The sequence below is a fragment of the Taudactylus pleione genome, unplaced genomic scaffold (assembly GCF_031769625.1).
Source record: "Taudactylus pleione unplaced genomic scaffold, aTauple2 ptg000143l, whole genome shotgun sequence".
NCBI classification, from domain to species: Eukaryota; Metazoa; Chordata; class Amphibia; order Anura; family Myobatrachidae; genus Taudactylus; species Taudactylus pleione.
The window spans coordinates 17,852-39,734 of NW_028284545.1; the positions used below are offsets into that span (position 1 = coordinate 17,852).

The window sequence follows — 21,883 nt, forward strand, 5'->3', positions numbered from 1 at the left end:
GCCTAAACTGTTGATTTTAGTAAGGCGGGGGTGATGAAACTAGGACTATGAAGAACTTGTCAGGGCAGCCCATTTTGGAATATATAGCATGTGATAGGTCATTGTTAATGAAATTGAACCCTTGCATAAAACATAGGGAGATATTGAGCAGAGCTATAAAAGATTGTGCAACATAATTTCAGTGTTTGGGTAGAGCAAGTACCTTCATAAGTCTCAATAGATACTGTTACACTACACAGAAATTAGTAGTCAATGAGTATGGGGCCACAACAGGAGACAGGTGGCCTTTGCATCTGACCATAGTTGTCGTAGATGTCCTAAGTAACAGAAAGTTGAAGAGTCTTTTGGGAGTGCAATAGGCTGTATGGATGGGGATCCGGTTAATATACAAAAAGTCGAGATGCTGGCACCAGAATCCCGGCGGTAAGTACTTGGGTTTAGGTTCTAGGGGGAGAGTTAGGTTTAGGGTGTGGGGAGGTTAGGTTCAGGGACAAGGGAGGGTTAGAGGTAGGGTTAGGATACTGACCGACAAGTGTCTATATCCTGTTCAACCTTTCCATATTGAGAAGTTGAAGTCTTTCCCACTTCAGTGGACCTAATCTCTTGGGTACTAAAGTCATACACATCATATACATCTCCTTTCTACTGCTGGCGGCTATCAATTTAATTAATCAATGCCAGCAATGAGGTCCTCATGAATTTAGGGCATCACAGGAAGCTCCAGTACCTAAGTTGGGGACACACCAGAAAACGTGTTAGCTGGAGGAAGTGGAAGCTTTTATCCTCATGAGTAATAGTCAGTAATAGTTTATTATACCCCTAGAGTTCACACTCCGCTATGCCTTGTTTAGTGTTATTAATGCTAATTCAGCCAATTGAGGGGTAGTTTAAGAATGCAAATAGTGCAATGACTAGTGGCAGATGTAATGATAGTTCCTGTTCCGATTCCAAAATCATGTTAATTTATTTTACCAACTAGAGAGACCTTATGTAATCCCTTTTTTTTTTTTTTTTTTTTATTTCTACAAGTATTGCTGTGAAAAGCCCAGTAACAGTCCTGCCAATCTCTTTTCCTCCTACATGGCCATATACACAATGACTCTTCCAGAGTCAGTGCCAGAAAGCACACGTACCTGGAAGGTAGAACAGGCCACACCTCTCTCCTGTGTCGTCTTTTCTGTCCTTACATCCTTAGAGTCAGGCTAGGCTGGTTTGTTATTCTGGGTGGCCAACAGAAGCAGATGATGCATAGGTTCCTTTCCTGAAACCGCAGTGTATTTACCTTTGGGAGCACTAGTCAGGGTGAAGGTGGTGGGAGTGAATTGTTAAGGAGCGATGTGACCCCTTGCAACCTACAGTAATTTACTGCTGAAAGCTTATGATACAGTATATTATATAACTGCTGCTACTGGTGAGATTCTATTAAATAGAGTCTTACACTCTCCCCCCCCCCCCCCCCCCCCATCCCATTGCATTTCAGCCCTCTGGAGGGGAAGCCTTCCCAAACAAGGACAGGATAAGCCCCAGGCAGTATATTCAGTTTTATTTTTAGCTTAGTAGTTCTATGTAGCACTGTTGTGTGCATTAGTTATCGGCCTGATACCGTGGAGACCATCTGACTCAGATGAGAAATCTGTTAAAATTTCAAAATTGTTCTATTTTTGACCAGAAATAACGTGACAGTTTTTCAGAGAATATTTGCTCTAAATGCAATCCTAATGAGAAGAGACAGCCACCCCGCACATATTGGAGCTTTATTACATGGATGAAGATAGTATTTGCTGGTATTTATTACAACGATCAGAAAGATATGAATCAATTAAAATCCAAAAGAATTTGAGATGACTATATTCCATAGTCAGGTGTGCAGCACAGGTAGGCTCATGCATCCCATTTGTTTGATGATTGCTCAGTTTCAGCCTCAGAAGGGCCCAATATTAATGTGGATTAATTAGGCGATCTGTTGATAGCCACTAAGTGAGCAGTGGACGTTGATGAAGCAGGAATCACTGTTTACGGCTTCAAGAAGAAGACCCATCATGTTGCCCTTAACAAATAATTAAGGACAGTGTTGGACTGGGGCACGTAGGGGCCCATGCTTAAGGATTGTGGTCATCCACCAGAAGGGGTGTGACTAGCCAGCCACCACAGTTGCTTGGCTAATCATTAGGCAAATATTAGTGTAGTTTCGATAAAAGCAAACCAAGAACCGATGTTTATCAGTGGTCCTGCTCCACAAGGTACCTGACCCTCTAATAGAGCAACAATGTACAATTCAGTGCACAGTCTGGAACATGACCCCTAGAGGAGGGAGTGGGGCCCTCCAGGGATTTGCCCTGTACCCCTGTGGGTCAGTCCGAACCTGATTAAAGGGATCAATAAGGAAGAACGGAAGCACCCAGGCAAATGCCTCCTCACTATGTGGTGCACGAGAAAATCATGAAGGAGGTCGAGCTCAGTTGGATGGCTGATCTTTTTCCCTCTCCTCCGCTACCGACTTTTTTTTTTCCTCTTTCTCAATCGTACCCAAGAAGGAACCAGGTAAAATTAGGCTCAATTAGCATCTGTCTAGTCCACAAGGCTCCTCGGTCAATGACACTATTCCTCCAGAGTTGTGTTGTGTATCAGTCATTTGACCAGGTAATGGATTTGGTAAGCGCGTCTGGCAGTGTAGCCTTACTGGCTAAGATAATGTTGAATCGGCCTTCCGGCTTTGCCCCTGCATCGGGAATCTTCTATATTCATACGGGTTTAGCTGTTTTGTTCCAACGTAGCTCACCAGAGGCCTAACCACTCACCAACCAACAGCGGGAGTCTGAGGATTTTTTTATTATGGCCCGGGGGCCCAACTAGCTTCTGAATGATATGATATGGCGTGATTGTTAGTTTACTCTGGTTTTTTTTATGTTTTTTGCCTCAAGTTTACGTTGTTCACCTTCCCCACTCTGTTAGGTTTCTATGTCTTGTCGGTATGGTGTGTCTGTGGTTCGACTGCTTTGTTTGTGTTTTTCTCTCCGTGTTATATTGTGCTGCATCTGTGTGGGAATGATTTAGGTCAGCACACTGCCCTGGATTTGTGCTCTGCTTGATAGCAGCAGCAGCCCTGCCTTCCTGCAAGTTGGTGTGGTTCATTATCTATAGGAGAGTTTGGTGGAAATCGGGGTTTTGGTGAGTGGTTGGATGTGGCTAGGAGGAAGGTCAATACTGCAGCGGTGAGGTACGTGTTGGAGAATGGTGGTGGTGTAGTGGAACTTATTTGGATTCAATTCTGGGATGCAGATTGGTATCGTGGAGATGGCGTGCATCTTAGTCCTGCGGGTTTGGCTATTTTTCTGGAAGGCATTTTTCTGCTGGTTGAGGTGTTTCTAGTTACAGGGTTGTTATGGTGGCGGAGCATCGATTTAGGCCTTGCTTGGCGGAAAGAACGACACAGAGTTAGTTTATGTTAATAGGTAGGCTTAGTGGGTGCGCTCTCCTTGAAGTGGAATAAGGCGACAGCCAATTGTCCTGGACGGGAAATGGCTGTGCCACCTGGACGGGTGGTTGAACGTAAAGGAGAGTTGATCACCAATACTTGGCTTGTGTGTGTGTTTGTTTGAGTTGTTTGGTTGTTATTGTCATGTGCCGCCTTTATGTGACGTCACCATTATTATTATTATTAACTTATAGTCTAAAATGTAATGACTTGTCAAATATAAATTGACAAAAATTTTAAACGCCAAAACTGTTGTCTGTGTCGTTACTTTAGAATTTAAGTTTCATGGTATTTAAGAGGTGGCGCCTTGTACAGCATTCACAACTGTCTGCTTCCATATCTTTTAAAAGATTCCTAGAAGATTGGACCTCAGGCACAACTACTACCACGGAATGGGTATTTGCAGTAACAAGAAATGAAGATAGTATTTGGACCTGGGGGAATGGAGGCTTCCAGATAACACATCAATACCAGAAAGTTAATAATGTCAGTAAGGCATATTATGAATGCCATGGAAATAGTGTTTCCTACCCTTAATGGATCTCAGAGATTCCTACCTCTGTCTACCACTTCATCAGATTCCCCATATGTACTCAACATTATCTATACAATCTCCTCCCTGCTGGACGGTCAATAATACAGAGGTGGAAGTGGGAAGCTTGGAGCAGCCAATCCAAGTTGTGTTGGAGGCAGAGGCCCTCTGCAAAGTTAATGGTTTAATTAATAGATAACAAAAAAGACAGATATACATGACACAGTATGTATTGCACAGTCTATAATATTATTTTTACGTTTAATTTATATGGCGCTGAAAGTTGACCATAAGTGCCGTACAATGTAAACAAAATCTGTACATGTCATGTAGCATAAATACAGAGTACTGTATAACCAAACTACAAATATGTGAATATTTGGGAAAGAGGGGAGAGTAGATAGACTCAATACAGCCTGAAGCAAGCAGTGATGGGTCACACAATGGCGAGTATCACAGCAATCAATGAGCCTGTACCCTCAAGCAGGTAGACAGGCAAGGTCAGAGTCACTGGAGAGAATAGAGACAGAGGAACAGGTGCGCACTGGTGCCAGGGATAGTGCTAAGGACAAGGGAAGAGGGCAAAGCTGGATTAAGATCTCACAAGGCCCTAATCATTTGGCCCCATCCCGATCCGTTCATACAATGAATACCTGTTCTAGACAAACTGGAGCTGAAGGAAAATCTTAGAAAGCAAACTAATATATAAAGGGATAAAACACAGAGGGAACTATTTAATAGGTAACATTTTCAATCAGCGGTGCCTGCAAATCTGTCAGCGCATCACGGGAAACCTATTCTATGTGTAAGTGCCCAATTAGACTCAGATATATATGACTCTGTGAATGACCATTTATATAATACAGAAAGCATGTTAGTGGCCACCAGAGCTGGTTCTAGACCAAGTGGTACCCAGGGCCATGGCGTCCCAACTTCCAAACATGAACATATCTCAATTGTGGAATAATGATACGTGGTGCAAGGCATGGCGTGGGTCACTCGTATCGGAACTTTGCTTTTTTTTTTTTACCCAGATTCTGTATTTTTATTCTGCATTTGTACACTATTAAAATATTTACAGAGTTCAGCAATTATCGGTAAACTGCGTATGCGTAAAGGTACATTGCCGTAGTCAATCGCAGCATGATGGACAGTATGGCAGCATTTGGGGAAGGCAACAGGGAATGGTGGCAAAGATCGCAGGCACGTTGCGACTTTCTGTGGCGTGTAACATTTTGCATCTGTGATCCCGTACGCAAGAAATATGGCTCCGGCGTCTCAATTTCTGCCGCCATTCTGCGGAACCATAGGCTCAATCAGGACAGCGATAATTGTATGATCTGTGACCAATGCAGCGTCTTCGTACAAAGATGCAGCAGCTGAGGCATTAGCATACAACCCTCTGTATAACTGTAGTAAAAGGATGATCACAGGAAGGGATGATTGCCTGCAATTCACCTCTAAGACACTAGATGTCAGTATTTTTTAAACTTTATTTCAGGTTTTACAAACGAAAGAAAAAAAAAATGAAGGTGTCAATCCTATTCCATGCGAAGGTCGCGAGTTGCCATTGCAACAGCATTGAAACGCCAGGAACAGACCAGTACATAGCACCCTTCGTGGCTGCACCAAGCACGAATTCGCTTAGATTTTGCTCTGAGCCCTATGGAGCTGCGAGCACTTTTAGGTGAATCCGGGCTGCCGTCAAGTGGGGCCATTGTTGCGATGACTGGCACCCGTGAGTACATCGTGTACAATAGGATTGACCCCTATGTATTTAAAAGTATGTTTGGAAAGAAACAAAAAAAAACCTCTGTAAGAGCCACCCCTAAGTGCATACGGAGACTCAGTCGCTGGTTGAGACATCCCCCGAAAACAGTCGTGGCACACTTTCAATTTAGTCGCCACTCCCCATTAACTCCCCCAAACTGGACACTGTCTGCAATCATCCTGCGTTTAAGTTCACATTTCAACCACTGTCGTAAGACCATGGCGGCATATGCACAGTGCTACTCAGCGTCACGCACAGTGCTACTCAGCCTCACGCACAGTGGTACTCAGCGTCACGCACAGTGGTACTCAGCGTCACGCACAGTGGTACTCAGCGTCACGCACAGTGCTACTCAGCGTCACGAACAGTGCTAGTCAGCGTCACGCACAGAGCTACTCAGCGTCACGCACATTGCTACTCAGCGTCACGCACAGTGCTACTCAGCGTCACGCACAGTGCTAGTCAGCGTCACGCACAATGCTACTCAGCGTCACGCACAGTGCTACTCAGCGTCACGCACAGTGCTACTCATCATCACGCACAGTGCTACTCAGCGTCACGCACAGCAGAGAAAACATTGTGCAACAGGGTAGGAATCAGCATCTGAATCAGGACCATCGCCATCTTCACCGGAAATGCATAGAAAACAGTGCCTGGAGTAAATATCTATATTAGGATACTGGGTTTTTTTTTGTAGGTAGGTAGGGATGGGCATCTGAAGCCCGGCATCGAATGGTTGCCGGGCTTCCAACATTAAATCCAGCAATGTGATGGCAAATAACAATTCGATAATATAACCATCGCAATGGTTATACTGTGCGCATGTGCAGAAGCAGTCATAGCTTTGTGCATGCGCACTTTGAGCTGAAAAGAGGTGGAGCCACTGTGAACGGATGTGGAGCCTTGTGGCACCACCTTCATGTCACTGTGGGGGCGGGCCGAGCACTCTCCAATATGCTGGGCTGCACCCAGTCTCTCCCTAATGCTGGGCATAGACGGCCAGATAAAATGTCTGTCAGACCGACAGACTGCCAGCCGCAGATGTCGCCGGCATACACTGTAAGATTTCTCTCACAGTGTATCAGCCCGACATCCGCGCTCTGCCCCCAGGGGAGGAGACATTTCCCTGTTCCTTCCGTAGGAAGGAACACAGGAAATGTCTGTCTGTCAGCCGCGGCTGGGCATACACTGCCCGATGCGGCCGACAGTTTACCGGTAAATATCGCATCGGATGGGCATGCTGGACAATCCGGCATGCCCGACCGAGCAATATTTAACCCTCGGTCGCCTCCCCACACTTTACAATTATCGGGGCGATCCGCCGATATCAGGCAGATCGTCCCGATAAATGTAGCGTGTATGGCCAGCTTAACACTGAATGGATTGCATCAATTAGCCCACTGATGTGCAGTGCAGAGCAGTGTTATGTGCTCCCCCCACAGCCAGCCATCGGATGGGCATCAGAAAGCTGCATTCGATGACTGGCAACCATTGAATTCCCACTATTCGATGGAAAAAGTACTTACATTGAATCTGAAATATTGATGGTTGCTAACCCAGCTCCCGATGTCCATCTCTAATCTGCGGACTACTCAGAGAGCCATGCAACTGAGCTGCACTCGTGGCTAAATGGCTGTAAGTGGGGATATACATCTATTTCTGAGCACGGAGAAGCATGTGTGACAATTTTACATACAGCTCTGAATCAGCCCAACTAATAAGGTAGGTGAAATTAGGGGCAGCATGATAGCGCTGTGGTAAGCATCGTTGTCTCACAAGACTGGGGTTATGGATTCAGGGCTTGATTCAGACCCGCTCGCTAGATGCGTTCACACGCAGCAAAAGTATGCAAATCCGTGATCACACGGCAAGGTATTAGCTCGCCCACTATGTCTTAGCGTGCGATCGCTGTTTGTATGCAGACGCCCACCAGCCTGTCTTAAGACACCCACATTCCCACATCATGTCCAGGATGTGTATGCAACCATCGGTAACTTTGAGTACCATCGGAAGCAGCAGCACTTGTGGCTGACCATACCCTACCGTAAGCACTGCCAGTGCCTCAGTGTGTACAACCATGTGACTTGTACTATGACGCTGAGTCTTAATTATGCACGTCTCTGAAACGGCGTTAAGATGCTCAGGCACGCCTGCGTTTGCACCACCACTCCCCCGTTTTCATCGACCATCCCGCCACCACCCACAAACGGCCTGTCCTGTCACTAAATCTAGTGAGCTATCTATGTGCAGCGAGCGAATGCTTCCCGATCGCATGGACTAGTTCGCGCACTGCGATGCATACGCATGTGCAGATTGCAAACATCGGCTGGCTGTGTGCGAACGCAGCCTAGCAAGCAGGTCTGAATCAGCCCCACAGTTCCAAGCAGGGCCCTGTCTGTCCCCATGTGTGTTACCCCTGCAAAAAAAACCCATACTGGTAGGTTGTCTTTTGACACAAAAGAAAAATAGTGTATGCGTGTGTAAGCATGTGATAGGGAACATAGGGCCTGATTCAGAGCCGGATTCTCTGAAAGAGCGCTCGCTCTGAATTAGGGCATTATTTTTTTCCGTGCGGCCTCCTGGCCGCTTGCTTAGCTGTAGGTGACCACCCACAGCTATTGCGTGCGGCCAGGTGATGGTCGCGATGGTCTCGACCATCGGGGCTTGCGACGAGACCCTCTAATAGAGCTGGAAGCTCTCCCACTGACATCACTGGTGATGTCAGTGGGGCCGCCCACTAACGGCAGGCGTTCTCTTGGGAACGCCTCCGTTTGTGAAGCCACCCCCCTGCCACACCTGCAAAACGGGGCGAGCTGTCGATCTGCATCGACAGCTGCCCCTTTTGTAGTGAGCCACGGAGCGAGAGAATTTCTCTCTCGCTCCGGGGCTTGCGCACACGCAGTGCGGCCGCTGCGCGTGTGCAGAGCCCACCATCGACCCCCTTGCGAGCGGGTCTCAATCAGGCCCATAGAGTGTAAGCTCCACTGGGGCAGGGACTGATGTGAATTAGCAAAATATTCTCTGTAAAGCGCTGCGGCATGTGTGTGCTATATGAATAACTGGTAATAAATAAATATACTTTTTTTTGTTTTTTTATTGAACAGAATATACTGTATTATAGTCATCGACTTGTAAATATAATGAATGTGGACATCGGTAAATGCACAGTGATTCCATAATTATATTTCAACAATACTAATATACAAGTCACTCTCAAAATGAAAAATTAATACAGTATACAAAATAAAAATGCATAGGATACATAATCATGTACCTGGTGTTCATATACTTTGGAGACCTGTCTCCTGTTTTTTCCATTTATAAATAAGTGTCTGCAGTTCTTCAGTTGTTTCTTCCCAACCAAGTACAACAATCCCAGCAGCTCCCAGCACAGCCCAGTGTCTCATCATACGGGGGGAGGGATCCTGGGACTGGGAGGGGGTGGGATTGGAGTGCCCATACATACAATGGCTGCTGCCTACGGTTACCTTGTGTGTATGCTCCGCTGCAAGTGCTCTCCCTGTAACATACTCAGATCATACAAGTTACACACACACTAGTCATTAGTGTGTGTGTTTGTTGTGGTGATACATTGCTGGTGAATGAGACCTGCTGCGTGTATGCCTCCAGTGATCTGATGCAGTAATACCCAGGTGGCAGAGTATCTGATAGGAGTATCTGCTCCCCGGGCAGTGACCACAATGAAGGACACCGAGGAGAAGCAGCAGAAGACTGTAGTAGAGGTCAGTATCACAGTGTATATCAGCATAACGTTACTGTGATTAGCCAGAGTATACAATGTATCACCGGACAACCGTCACTAGGCTGGTCCACTGCTTGTAGCTAAATACACAGTAGTCACTGACAGGACTGTAGAGACACTACTAGGGTGTGAGGGGATTGTGGTCATTGCTGGCTGTGAGCTTGTTTTCATCCCCGGCATACAGAGGTTTCAGGGGGATTGTTGTGGGAGGGTGTATGTGTAACTGTTGCTGGTATGGGAGGAGGGTGTATGTGTAACTGTTGCTGGTGTGGGAGGAGGGTGTATGTGTAACTGTTGCTGGTGTGGGAGGAGGGTGTATGAGTAACTGTTGCTGGTGTGGGAGGAGGGTGTATGTGTAACTTGCTGCTGTGGGAGGAGGGTGTATGTGTAACTTGCTGCTGTGGGAGGAGGGTGTATGTGTAACTGTTGCTGGAGTGGGAGGAGGGTGTATGTGTAACTGTTGCTGGTGTGGGAGGAGGGTGTATGTGTAACTGTTGCTGGTGTGGGAGGAGGGTGTATGTGTAACTGTTGCTGGTGTGGGAGGAGGGTGTATGTGTAACTGTTGCTGGTGTGGGAGGAGGGTGTATGTGTAACTGTTGCTGGTGTGGGAGGAGGGTGTATGAGTAACTGTTGCTGGTGTGGGAGGAGGGTGTATGAGTAACTGTTGCTGGTGTGGGAGGAGGGTGTATGTGTAACTGTTGCTGGTGTGGGAGGAGGTTGTATGTATAACTGTTGCTGGTGTGGGAGGAGGGTGTATGTGTAACTGTTGCTGGTGTGGGAGGAGGGTGTATGTGTATCTGTTGCTGGTGTGGGAGGAGGGTGTATGAGTAACTGTTGCTGGTGTGGGAGGAGGGTGTATGTGTAACTGTTGCTGGTGTGGGAGGAGGGTGTATGTGTAACTGTTGCTGGTGTGGGAGGAGGGTGTATGAGTAACTGTTGCTGGTGTGGGAGGAGGGTGTATGTGTAACTGTTGCTGGTGTGGGAGGAGGGTATATGAGTAACTGTTGCTGGTGTGGGAGGAGGGTGTATGTGTAACTGTTGCTGGTGTGGGAGGAGGGTGTATGTGTAACTGTTGCTGGTGTGGGAGGAGGGTGTATGCGGCTTCCCGACTGTCTAATCCCGGCAAGGGTTAAATGACAGGCGTCGAAATCTCGACGCCTGTCATCTTACCTACGCTGGGAGCCCAGCATCCCGATCGAAGGTAAGCCAGGCGTGGACAGCCGCGGGGGTGGTGGGAGTGGGGGATGATTAGGTTTAGGCTAGGGGAAGGGAGGGTTACGGATAGGCACCCCCGGGGGAGGTTAGGGTTAGGGCCAGGGAAGGGGGGGGGGGTTAGGTTTAGGCACTTGGGGGGGGGAGGTTACGGTTAGGCACCCCTAAGTGAGATTAGTAAATACTTGCCTCAGATGATCGGGATTTCCTCCTCTGCCGGGATGCCGCTGTCGGGATTAGACACGCCGGCCATGCGGTAAATCGTATGTATGCCGTATGTGTAGCTGTTGCAGGGTGTATATAAAAGACGGTTGTTGCTGTGGGAGGGTGTGTATGGATGACTGCTGTTGTGGGAGTGTGTATATGGGTGACTGCTGTTGTGGGAGCGTGTATATGAATGACTGCTGTTGTGGGAGCGTGTATATGGGTGACTGCTGTTGTGGGAGCATATATAAGGATGACTGCTGTTGTGGGAGCGTGTATATGGGTGACTGCTGTTGCTTTGGGAGGATGTATTGCTAACTGTTGTTAGGCTGGTCTTAAACCAAAACCAACTGTAGGATAATAAATTAAATTAAAATATATTCAGCAGTATTTGTTGGTTTCAGGTTAGATGTACTAAGCCTTGGAGATAAAGTGAAGATAAAGTACCAACCAATCAGCTCCTAACTGTCATGTTACAATCTGTTTGAAAAATGACAGGAGCTGATTGGTTGGTACTTTTTCTCTCTCCAAGACTTAGTACATCTCCCCCATATATATATATATATATATATATATATATATAGATATATGTGTGTGTGTACACACGCACACACACACGCGTAGTTCAGTAAGTAAGGTAACAAGACCTCTCACGTGTGTAATGTTCTCTATTTCATTCTAAGTTCTCACCAGGCCAGAGCAGGTGGATCACTGCTTCCCCTCATAGCCATTAGACTCATATCAGCCATATTGTCCCAACATCAGTTGTAAGATGGAGGAAACATGGTCACACATTGAGGTGCGTAGTGTGATCAGATTTCTGTGTCTAAGGGCACATCAGTAGCTGAGAGTCATCCACATCTTGTTGAGGTGAACGGTGATAACGTCATGTCATGGAAACAGGTTTGGATTTGGTGCACTGGCTCTGATAACGGCAGGAGAGACACTCATAATGAGCAGCGATCTGGCCAGCCAAGCACGTCCACCACAGATGACAATTTGTGCCGCATTGAAGTTCTGATTCAGGAGGACAGACGCATTCCAGTCAGGGCCAGATTAACAATGGGGCGGATGGAGCTACAGCTCCAGGCCTCCACATAAAAATAGGCCCATTGTCATGACAACATGATGTTGACTGGCCATCTGCTCTCCACACGGTCAGCCATAAATCATAAGTCATAAAATTGTATTTCTATTTACCTCACAAAATGAAGCATTTTTTTTCTTTTACATATTTACGGAGACATTGGGGCTGAGAGTATAGTTGATGTACACACCCACATGGCGCTGGCCACACCCTCACAGCACTGGTCATGCCTCCTCTGCTTCTCATAATAGGCCCTTGGTCATTTTCAGCTCCAGGCCCATGTGGCCCTCAATCCAGCCCTGATTCCAGTCAGTGATATTGGTGATGAACTGAACATCTCAGTGGGTACTGTGCACAACATTGTTTATGAGCAACTGGGGTACAGGAAAAAGTGATAATGCTGGGTACTGAAGCACCTCACAGAAGTTCACCAAACAAATAGGCTGGGATTGTCCCATGTACGGTACCATGAGCAGGGAGTACAGGGTATTGTTACAGGTGATGAAACGTGGGTGCATCATGTGACACGTGAGAGGAAGCACGCATCCATGACATGGAAACACTCATCGTCCCCACCTGCCCAGCACACAAGTTAGGGATGAATCTCAGCTGCTGATGTACCCTTTAGACGCAGAAATCTGATCACACTACGCACCTCAATGTGTGACCATGTTTCCGCCAGCCGCCATCTTACAGCTGATGTTGGGACAGTATAACTGATATGAGGCGCAGACTAATGGCTATGAGGGGAAGCAGTGGTCTACCTGCTCTGGCCTGGTGAGAAATTAGAATGAAATAGAGAAGATTAAACATGTGAGAGGTCTTGTTACCTTACTTATTGAACCACCCTCGTTTGTATGTATGTATGTATAATCCAAAGAAAAACAGAACATACTATAGCTATCCAAATACCTGAAGGCTATAGTAATCTCAGAGCTATTAGAGAGGTATAGCAATACATAAAGATTTACAGTTAAAAAAAAAAAAAAAAAAGATGAATTGTTTCAGCAATGTAGCTGGACTAAATGTCAGTTGCAAATGTGGACAAGTTAATAGGAGTGTGGTGATTCAATAGTTTGAATCTGCTGATGTGAGGGAATATTTGGATACGAAGCACTGCGATTATATGTTGCTAATATCTTTATTCACAGGTAGTTACAATATATTCTTGGTATTTACAATATTTGATACATTTTATCTACATGTAAATTTTTTTTAGAATTTCTGTGTAATAAATTGTTACATGATACAGAGAAGCCTGCCTGTGATAATTCAAGTGTAATTTATCAATTGGTGAATTGTCAGCTATAGCGCGGTCTACATTTGTTTTATGTATGTGCCACTAACCATGTTCAGGATATCACTAGGCATGTCCATATTTGAATGGGTACAGCCTATTAATTTATTATAGGGAATGTTGGTGTAAACTATCTCACCACCAAATCGTCTTGAAACAGGTACAGTAACAGCTTAATACAAGTCTCGGTGTGCATGTGTAAATGTTGGGAGGTATGCACTATGCAGACATTTACAGTTTATGTCAGTGTGGGCATGGACGTCTCTTTCCTCTGGGGAATGGGATTGAAATTCTGGTGGCTCCAGAGCCGTAGGTTCAAATCCCAACAGTGACAGGCCAACAGGTGAAGATCCCGATGCCCGGTAGTAAATATGCTAACCCTCTGCTCCCACCCCTTAACCCTCCCTTAGGGGTGCCTAAGGTGGGTGCCTAAACCTAACCCACCCCCCTCCCCGCACCCTAAACCTAACCCTCCCAGGGGCGGTGCCTAACCCTAACCTCCCCCCTATTGCCTATTCCTAAAACCCCTCCCTTCCCCCAGCCTAATGCTAACCTCCAGGGGGGGTGCCTAACCCTAAGTCTCCCCGGGAGTCCCTAAATCTAACCCCCCCATCCCCGGGCTAAGTGTACACTTACTCGGCAGAAAGGACGATCAGTCCGGTGTCCTCGGCGCTCCGGCGTTGGGATTAATATTGGCATCGGTATTTCGAAGCCTATGTTAAATCCCTTGCCGGGATTACGCTGTCAGAATTGAGACCGGCGGCCATGCGGCGCGCTGGTCTCATAACTACATCCCTCCTCTGGATTAAATCATTGCTGGAAGATAGGTTACATTGTAGGGAAATGCTTTATGTTATAATACGGTACAACAAGAAATACCATGAGACATCATAGCAATAAGACAAAAAAGAAACTATGGTACAAAATGATAACTAAAAGATACAACTACAAACATTCACTTTTGCCTGGCTGTTAAGGGTAATTATTTATATTATTTTGGAAGGGTATAATGCTTACAACTTTGTTTCTTGACTGATAACTAGTGTATTGGACCCCGGGTCACTTCAGTCTCTACAAGCTGCCCCATCCCACCCTATGTCCACCCCCCAAAATGCTCCATGCCCACCCCCATGCTATCTCTGTATTGTAAAGCCTGAAAAACACAGCACCTTGCAAAAAGGGGTCAACACAAATGATTGTGTAGTATTATAAACTGCAGGACCGCAGCTCTTATTATTATTATTATTATTATTATTATTATTATTATTATTATCATCCTTTATTTATATGGCGCCACAAGTGTTCCGCAGCACCTTACATAGTACATAAAACTAATAAGTAAACAAGAAACAAGTAACTTACAGTACATTACAGTGCAGGACAAGGACACGATCTATATACATTGCTGCAATAGTGATTAAAGCACTCACAATAAGCAGCCGGGAGTTGGCAGTCCTGTGTTAGGTGCCCTAATGTAATGAGAAGCACATGAGGGAAGAGGTCCCTCCTCATGAGAGCTTACATTCTAAGGGGAAGGGCAGACAGACAGGCGTGACAAAGAAGGGGAAGATAGGGAGGAGAGAGCATGAGGTGGGTTAGGATGAGTGCTGGAAGGCCTTGATGAAGTAGTGGGTCTTGAGAGCCTTTTGAAGATTTGTAGAGAGTCTTGAGAGGGAGAGCATTCCAAAGTTAGGGAGCAGCACGAGTAAAATCTTGGATGCGGGAGTGGGAGGTGATCAGTTGGCAAGAGAGGCGGCATGCATTTGTTGAGTGAAGTGGACAGGCGGCAGTGTGAAGGGAGAGGTCAGAAATGTATGTGGGAGAGGATTTGGTGAGGGCTTTGTAGGCGAGTGTAAGAACCTTGAATTGGCATCTGAAGGGGAAGGGGAGCCAGTGTAGGGCTTGGAGGAGAGGGGAAACAGATGTAGAACGTCTGGAGAGGAAGATGAGCCAAGCAGCAGCATTGAGAACCGATATTAGTGGAGAGAGGTGAGAGACTGGGAGGCCAGCTAGGAGAAGGTTACAGTAGTCCAATCTGGAGAAGACCAGTGAGTTGATGAGGGTTTTAGTGGCATCCTGGGTGAGGAGGGTCTAATCCTGGAGATATTTTTTAGGTGGAAATGGCAGGACTGCGAGAGGTGCTGAATGTGTGGTTTAAATGAGAGGGAGGAGTCTAGGATAACTCCAAGACAGCAGACTTTGGGGATAGAGGAGATAGTTGTGCCATCAATAGATAATGAAATTGTGGGAAGTGATGTAGTGGTAGAGGATGTGAAGATGATCAGCTCAGTCTTAGACATGTTAAGTTTAAGAAAGCGCTGGGACATCCATGAAGAGACAGCAGAGAGACAGTTGGAGATACAGGTAAGGAGCGAGGGGGAGAGCTCAGGGGTGGAAAAGTAAATTTGAGTATCATCAGCATAGGGATGATATTGGAGGTCAAAGGAGTTTAAGTTCACCTAAAGAGGACGTATATAGGGAGAAAAGGAGAGGTCCAAGAACAGAACCTTGGGGAACTCCTACTGCTAGTGGGAGGTAAGAGGAGTCATGAGAGGACACGGAGAAGGAACGATCAGAGAGGTAGGAGGAAAGCCAGGAGAGGGCAGTGCCACGTAAACCAAGAAAGTAAAGGATTTGCAGGAGGAGAGGGTGGTCTACAGTGTCAAATGCAGCAGACAGGTCAAGGAGAATGAGCAGAGAGTAGTGGCCCTTGGATTTGGCAGCAAGGAGGTCATTGCTGACTTTCGTGAGGGCAGTTTCAGTGGAGTGGAGAGAACGGAAGCCAGATTGAAATGAGTCAAGGAGGGAGTGGGAGGAAAGAAAGGTGGTAAGGCGGTTGTAAACAATACGCATAAGGAGTTTGGAAGCAAAAGGGAGAAGAGAGATGGGTCGTTAGTTGGAAAGTATGTTAGGATCAAGGTTTTTTAAGAATGGGGGAGACAAGGGCATGTTTGAATGCAGAAGGGACAGTGCCAGATGATAGGGAGAGATTAAGGAGGGTGAGCAAGATAGGAACAGGCAGAAGGAGACAGGTAACAGAGGAGACAGGAAGAGATAGGGTCAAGAGGGGAGGACCGGATGAGGGCCATGACTTCCTCTCCAGAAACAGGGGAGAAGGATGTCATAGTTGGTGAGACAGAAGGGGAGGAATGGTCAGGGAAAGGAGGGGGAGTACCGAGGGTCTGATAGGATATGATATCCTCACATATGGAGTAAATTTTAGATGTAAAGTAGGTGGCAAAGTCATGGTCAGAGAGCGAGGAGGGGAGGGGAGGAGGGGAAGGGCAGAGGAGGGAGTTGAAAGTGGCAAAGAGACGCCGGGGGGTTGAGGACTGGGATGAGATGAGGTTCTTGAAATATGTTTGTTTGGAGAGAGAGACAGGGCAACACTGTAGGATGAGTGAATAAATTTGAAATGGAGGAAATCAGCCGTAGAGCGTGATTTTCTCTGCTGATGCTCGGCAATTCTTGAACACTTTTGCAGGTATCTGGTGCATTTGGAATGCCAGGGTTGTGGTGTGGATCTGCGAGGGTGAGTAGTTAATGCCGGAGCAACAGAGTCAAGAGCAGAAGTAAGGGAGGAATTGTACAGGGAAATAGCTTGTTCAGGACAGGAGAGAGAAAGGATAGGGGAGAAAAGAGATTCCACCAGGGAGGAAACAGCAACAGTGTCAATAGTCTCAATATTACGCTTAGTAATGGTAGCGTTAGCAGGTAAAGGAGGGGAAGGATAGAGGGATAGGTTAAAAGAGAGAAGGGGATGGTCAGATATGGGGAATTGGAGTAATCAGAAATATCACAACAGTGAGTAAAGACCAGGTCAAGTGAGTGCCCACTCACATGGGAGGGTGAAGAGGTCCATTGGGTGAGACCAAATGAAGAGGTAAAGGTAAGGAGTTTAGCTGCAGAGGATCCTGTAGGAATGTCAATAGGAATATTAAAATCACCTAGGATAATGGAGAGAAAGTGAGGTAGCCAGGAAGCAAAGTTGTCAAGGAATTTGGAGGGAGAGTGAGGGCCACGCTAAATGACAGCTACTCTGAGGTTTACTGGTTGGAAGAGGCGTATAGCATGAACCTCAAATGTGGGGAATGTAAGGGATGGTTCAGAGGGTATTAGCTGGTAGGAATAACTGGTGGATAGAAGGACCCCAACACCACCACCATGGCGACCCCAAGGGCGGGGGGTGTGGGAGAAGGCAAGGCCCCCAGAGGATAGAGCAGCAGGAGAAGTGGTGTCAGAGGGTGAGATCCAGGTTTCAGTAATGGCTAGAAGATTCAGGGAGTTGGAGATGAAAAGGTCATGGGTGGGGACCAGTTTATTACAGACTGACCTGGCATTCCAGAAGGCACAAGATAGAGAAATAGCATTTGTGGGGGAGAATTAGATTATCCGGCTTGCTGTAACGTGGAGGTAAGATTAATTTGGGGGACCGATATGAATAGAGTTTAGTGATGGTGCGGGCACCTGAGCTAGAAAGGGAACCTGTAGGAGGTGGGCAGGGAGGGAGATGTGGATGGCAGTGGGGTGAAGTGACAGGGAGAGGAGTGTAGGAGGAGGGTTTGGTGGTGGGGTGGTAGGACAGAGGGGGGTAGAACAGGAAGAAAGTGGAGTAATGGGAGAGGAGGGAAGAGTAGGCAGACAGAGGAGGGGGGAGAAGGGGAGGAGAAGGTGGAAGAGATAAGGGGGAAAGGATAAAGGTGGAAGCATGGGGAAGAACAGAGGATTAGGTGGAGACTGAGTGAAGGAGGGAGTTGACGAAAACCTTGTCATGGTGTTTATAAGTAAACAAGAGGAATTCAATTTGGAAATGTAAATGAAATATGAATGCAAGAGATTTGTAGAAATGCAAGTGAAAGAATAGTGATGGTAAATATGTATGCAGATTACCAAGTTTGTTATAGGGAGGATTAAAAGTGGGGATCTAATGTGTGCAGAATTTAAAAAATAACACAGATTGTAAGCAGATAGAAGATGTAAGGCTAGGCAAGAGTGCTAAGATAAAGGACAGTGGACCTCACTCAGAGGCGGTTGTTAGATGCAAGCGATCGCACAGAATCAGGGCGGCCGCTTCCATCCTGAACAGCCGCCTCCTTGTTGATCGTTAAGCTGTGAGTAGTAACGACCGACCAGGTTCACCATCGCGACCATCGGGGCTTACGACCAGACTCTAAGGTTGGGTCTGGGCACTCGTAACCTCCAAGGAGCTTCCTGCTCTGATGGAGCAGGAAGCTCCCCACTGACATCACTGACTATGTCAGTGCGGCCGCCCACAAAACGGTAGGCGTTCATAAAGGAACACCTCCGTTTTGGAAACCACCCCCCGGCCCGCCTACCAAATGGGGTGAGCTGTCGATCAATATCGACAGCCGCCCCTTTTGGTAGCGAGCTCCGGAGCAACAGAGTTTATCTGTCGCTCCAGGGCTTGTGCACGCGCAGTGCGGCCGCTGCGCGTGCGCAGGACTAACCATTGAGTCGGTTACGAGCGCATCGGCACTAGCGACCGACTCTGAATAAGGTCCAGTGTTTCAAAGTGGAAAGATGTAAATTGACATGGGCACAAGTATGATAAGCATTGAGATGTATGCGAGAATCAGAAGGCCAGCATTATTAATACCAATAGAAGTGTTCTTGCCGTAACTGCATCGGGAGTCCAGTTGTAGCCTGAATCTTTAGGCCGTTGAGGTTTGTGGTTTGATGGAAGTTAGAGTTTTCTCCTTCTGTTAATCTTCGGTTTAACGCAGGTCTAACGCTACAGTTTTGCACTTAAAAAACACTGCACTATCCAGCCAGCTATCCAGCCTAGGTTACTGACACTTATACAGAGATGCAGACAAGTGTGGACACTAAATAAAGAAAACCCCCAATTGGCCATCCAAATAAAGCTAGCAATAAAAATGGCTTAAGTCAAAAAGGAACACATACCAAACATCTAAGGCTAGAAATAAATCAAGCCTTCACTTCAGTCAATAGACTGATAGAGAATCCTTATAACAATTTAACTATTATATGGGTGGGTTTTGTCAAGTGAGCAAAACAAAAAAAGAAAAAAAACTCTTTTTGGGGGCACTCTTATATAATTGCGATTTAAAATGATTATTTATTAGATATGCATTAAAAAGTTATTAACATAAACACATAGAAAATACACACAAGACAAAAACATGAAAAAAGAGCATAAAGAAAAAGGACTTCTATATATTGTCATTCTCAAATAGACCGTAAAATAACTATCTATAGTGATAGTGGGAAGATAGCCCAAGATCTTAGTCCTTAATGGTTGGGCGAAAATATTATTTAAATAACACCTCTGCTCAAAATGCAGGTGCTAACACAATATTAATAAAGGCACATATGATTAGGTAAATAGAATGTATATTTTTACAACTTGATTTCCACAGATGGTGATTTTTTGTTTTTATAAATGGTCACTGTGTCTTTAAGTGCAGATTCTATGCAAACTATTGTTAAACATGAATAGTCTCCTAAGTATCTGTCTATGGTAGCAGACTTTATCTAAACTCAAATGCCACACAATAATAGCACAATATCACATTTGCGTTTGTAACAGTGCCATGTTTTCCAATTTTTTGTGTTTATGCAAATGGTCACTGTGACCATTTGCATAAACACAAAAAATTGGAAAACCTGGTACTGTTATAAACCAGCCAAGTGTGAGTTCAAGTCATTATATGTTTTGACATTTCCTTGTATCTCGCTCTTGATATCCGTGGAATCACAAGTGGTATCATTAAAAGATATATATCATTTGCTCATGCAGAATACATCCAATGCTACCAGAAGTTTAAATCACTATCTGCCAGACAAAGATTTATGGTGGAGATCACTGCATTTATTATATAAATGCATGTAGGCAGATTTACATCATTATTACTCTGAACCTGCGTGTTGCCTATATATATTGTGGTATTTGTCTAATATTGAAATTGTCATGTTCTATGTACTGCGTGTCTATGGACAGAGCAACACCTGACACTATAATACTATCAGACTGAGGTCATTCAATTCCTTACCAGGCTTGTTTTGGCTATATATGATTTTTCTCTTTCTGGTTACCTGTGGAAATCAAGTTGTAATATACATTCTATTTACCTAATAATATGTGCCTTTATTAATATTGTGTTAGCACCTGCATTTTGAGCAGAGGTGTTAATTTAAATAATATTTTCGCCCAACCATTAAGGACTAAGGGTCTGATTCAGAGCTGGACACTCTGACCTGAGCGCTCGCTCTGACCAGAGCGCTCGCTCTGAATCAGGGCCCTCCTAAATGAAAATGGAGCGGCCTCTTGGATGCTCGCATAGCTGTGGGTGACCACCCACAGCTATAGCGAGCGTCCATGATGATGGTCAAGACCATCGCGACCATTGGGCTTGCGACGGAGACCCTGCGGTAGGGTCTCGCTGCCGCAAGCCCTGGAGTGATTTTGGCTCTATCAGAGCCCAAATCACTCCCACTGACATCACTACTGATGTCAGTGGGGCCGGCTTCAGACGGTATTCGTTCCCATGGGAACGCCCCAATCTGGCAGCCACGCCCCGGCACGCCCACCAAAGGGGGTGTGCTGTCAATCAACATCGACAGCACGCCCCCTTTGGTGCGAGACCCGGAGCGACGGCTATCCCGTCGCTAGCTGGGTCTCGCGCATGCGCACGACGGAGCTCCCTCCGTCGTGCGCATGCGCAGTAGGGCATGACCCCCTAAGTTCTTGGGATATCTTCCCACTATCACTATAGATAGTTATTTTACTGTCTATTTGAGAAAGACAATATATAGAAGTCCTTTTTCTTTATGCTCTTTTTTCATGTTTTTGTCTTATGTGTATTTTCTATGTGTTTATGTTAATAACTTTTTAATGCATATCTAATAAATAATCATTTTAAATCGCAATGATATAAGAGTGCCCCCAAAAAGAGTTTTTTTTTCTTTTTTGTTTTGCTCACTTGACAAAACCCACCCTTATAATCTACTAATATAAGCCCTGGGGAGCACCACCAACACTTTAATATACAACCTGGCATTGTTCCATTAAAAATCATTGTTATGTTGGTAAACAATATACTAAATGATCAGTATTGATCGTATGGAAAATAAGAAGTTTGGTGCAGGTATTTTCTTTATTCTTTATAACAATTGAACAAATCATAAGGCATTAGAAACAATAGCATAAGGATTCAGTAAAGAATAAGTTAGTTATGTATAAGTATAACTAATAAAGCAGGCACAGGTGGTGGAATACTCTGCAGTCAAATTCAGTTACCTGTGGATAAGGAGATTATTTCATGGGGTCTTTTTTTCGGGTACCTGGTGAATCTTCCCTAACTGTGCTATTTTTTTTTTTTATATCCTCAGCAGTTTTCGGCCAATGATGAGGCCCAGATGGAGCGCTTGAAGAAGACTTTGAAAGCCCAACATGAGAAAATGAAGAAAGAGGTATGATTCCAGGGAACATTCCTGAAAACTAGGCTGTTTCCCATAGCAACTTATCACATTCTTATTCTAGTCAACATCTGATCTATTA

General features: G+C 45.6%; 1 protein-coding gene across 3 annotated transcripts in view; it reads left to right on the plus strand.

The window, feature by feature from the left end:
- Positions 1–9,268: 9,268 nt before the first annotated feature.
- The window catches only part of CC2D2A (coiled-coil and C2 domain containing 2A), a 121,016-nt gene continuing 108,401 nt past the window's right edge, over positions 9,269–21,883 (plus strand). For 2 of the 3 annotated variants that reach the window (XM_088473872.1, XM_088473874.1), the window contains exons 1-2: positions 9,269–9,521; positions 21,715–21,795. In XM_088473872.1, coding sequence (XP_088329998.1) covers positions 9,480–9,521; positions 21,715–21,795 — 123 coding nt within the window. In that variant the 5' untranslated portion in view covers positions 9,269–9,479. The remainder of the gene's footprint in view (positions 9,522–21,714; positions 21,796–21,883) is intronic. The other variant, XM_088473873.1, reaches the window with a different exon arrangement.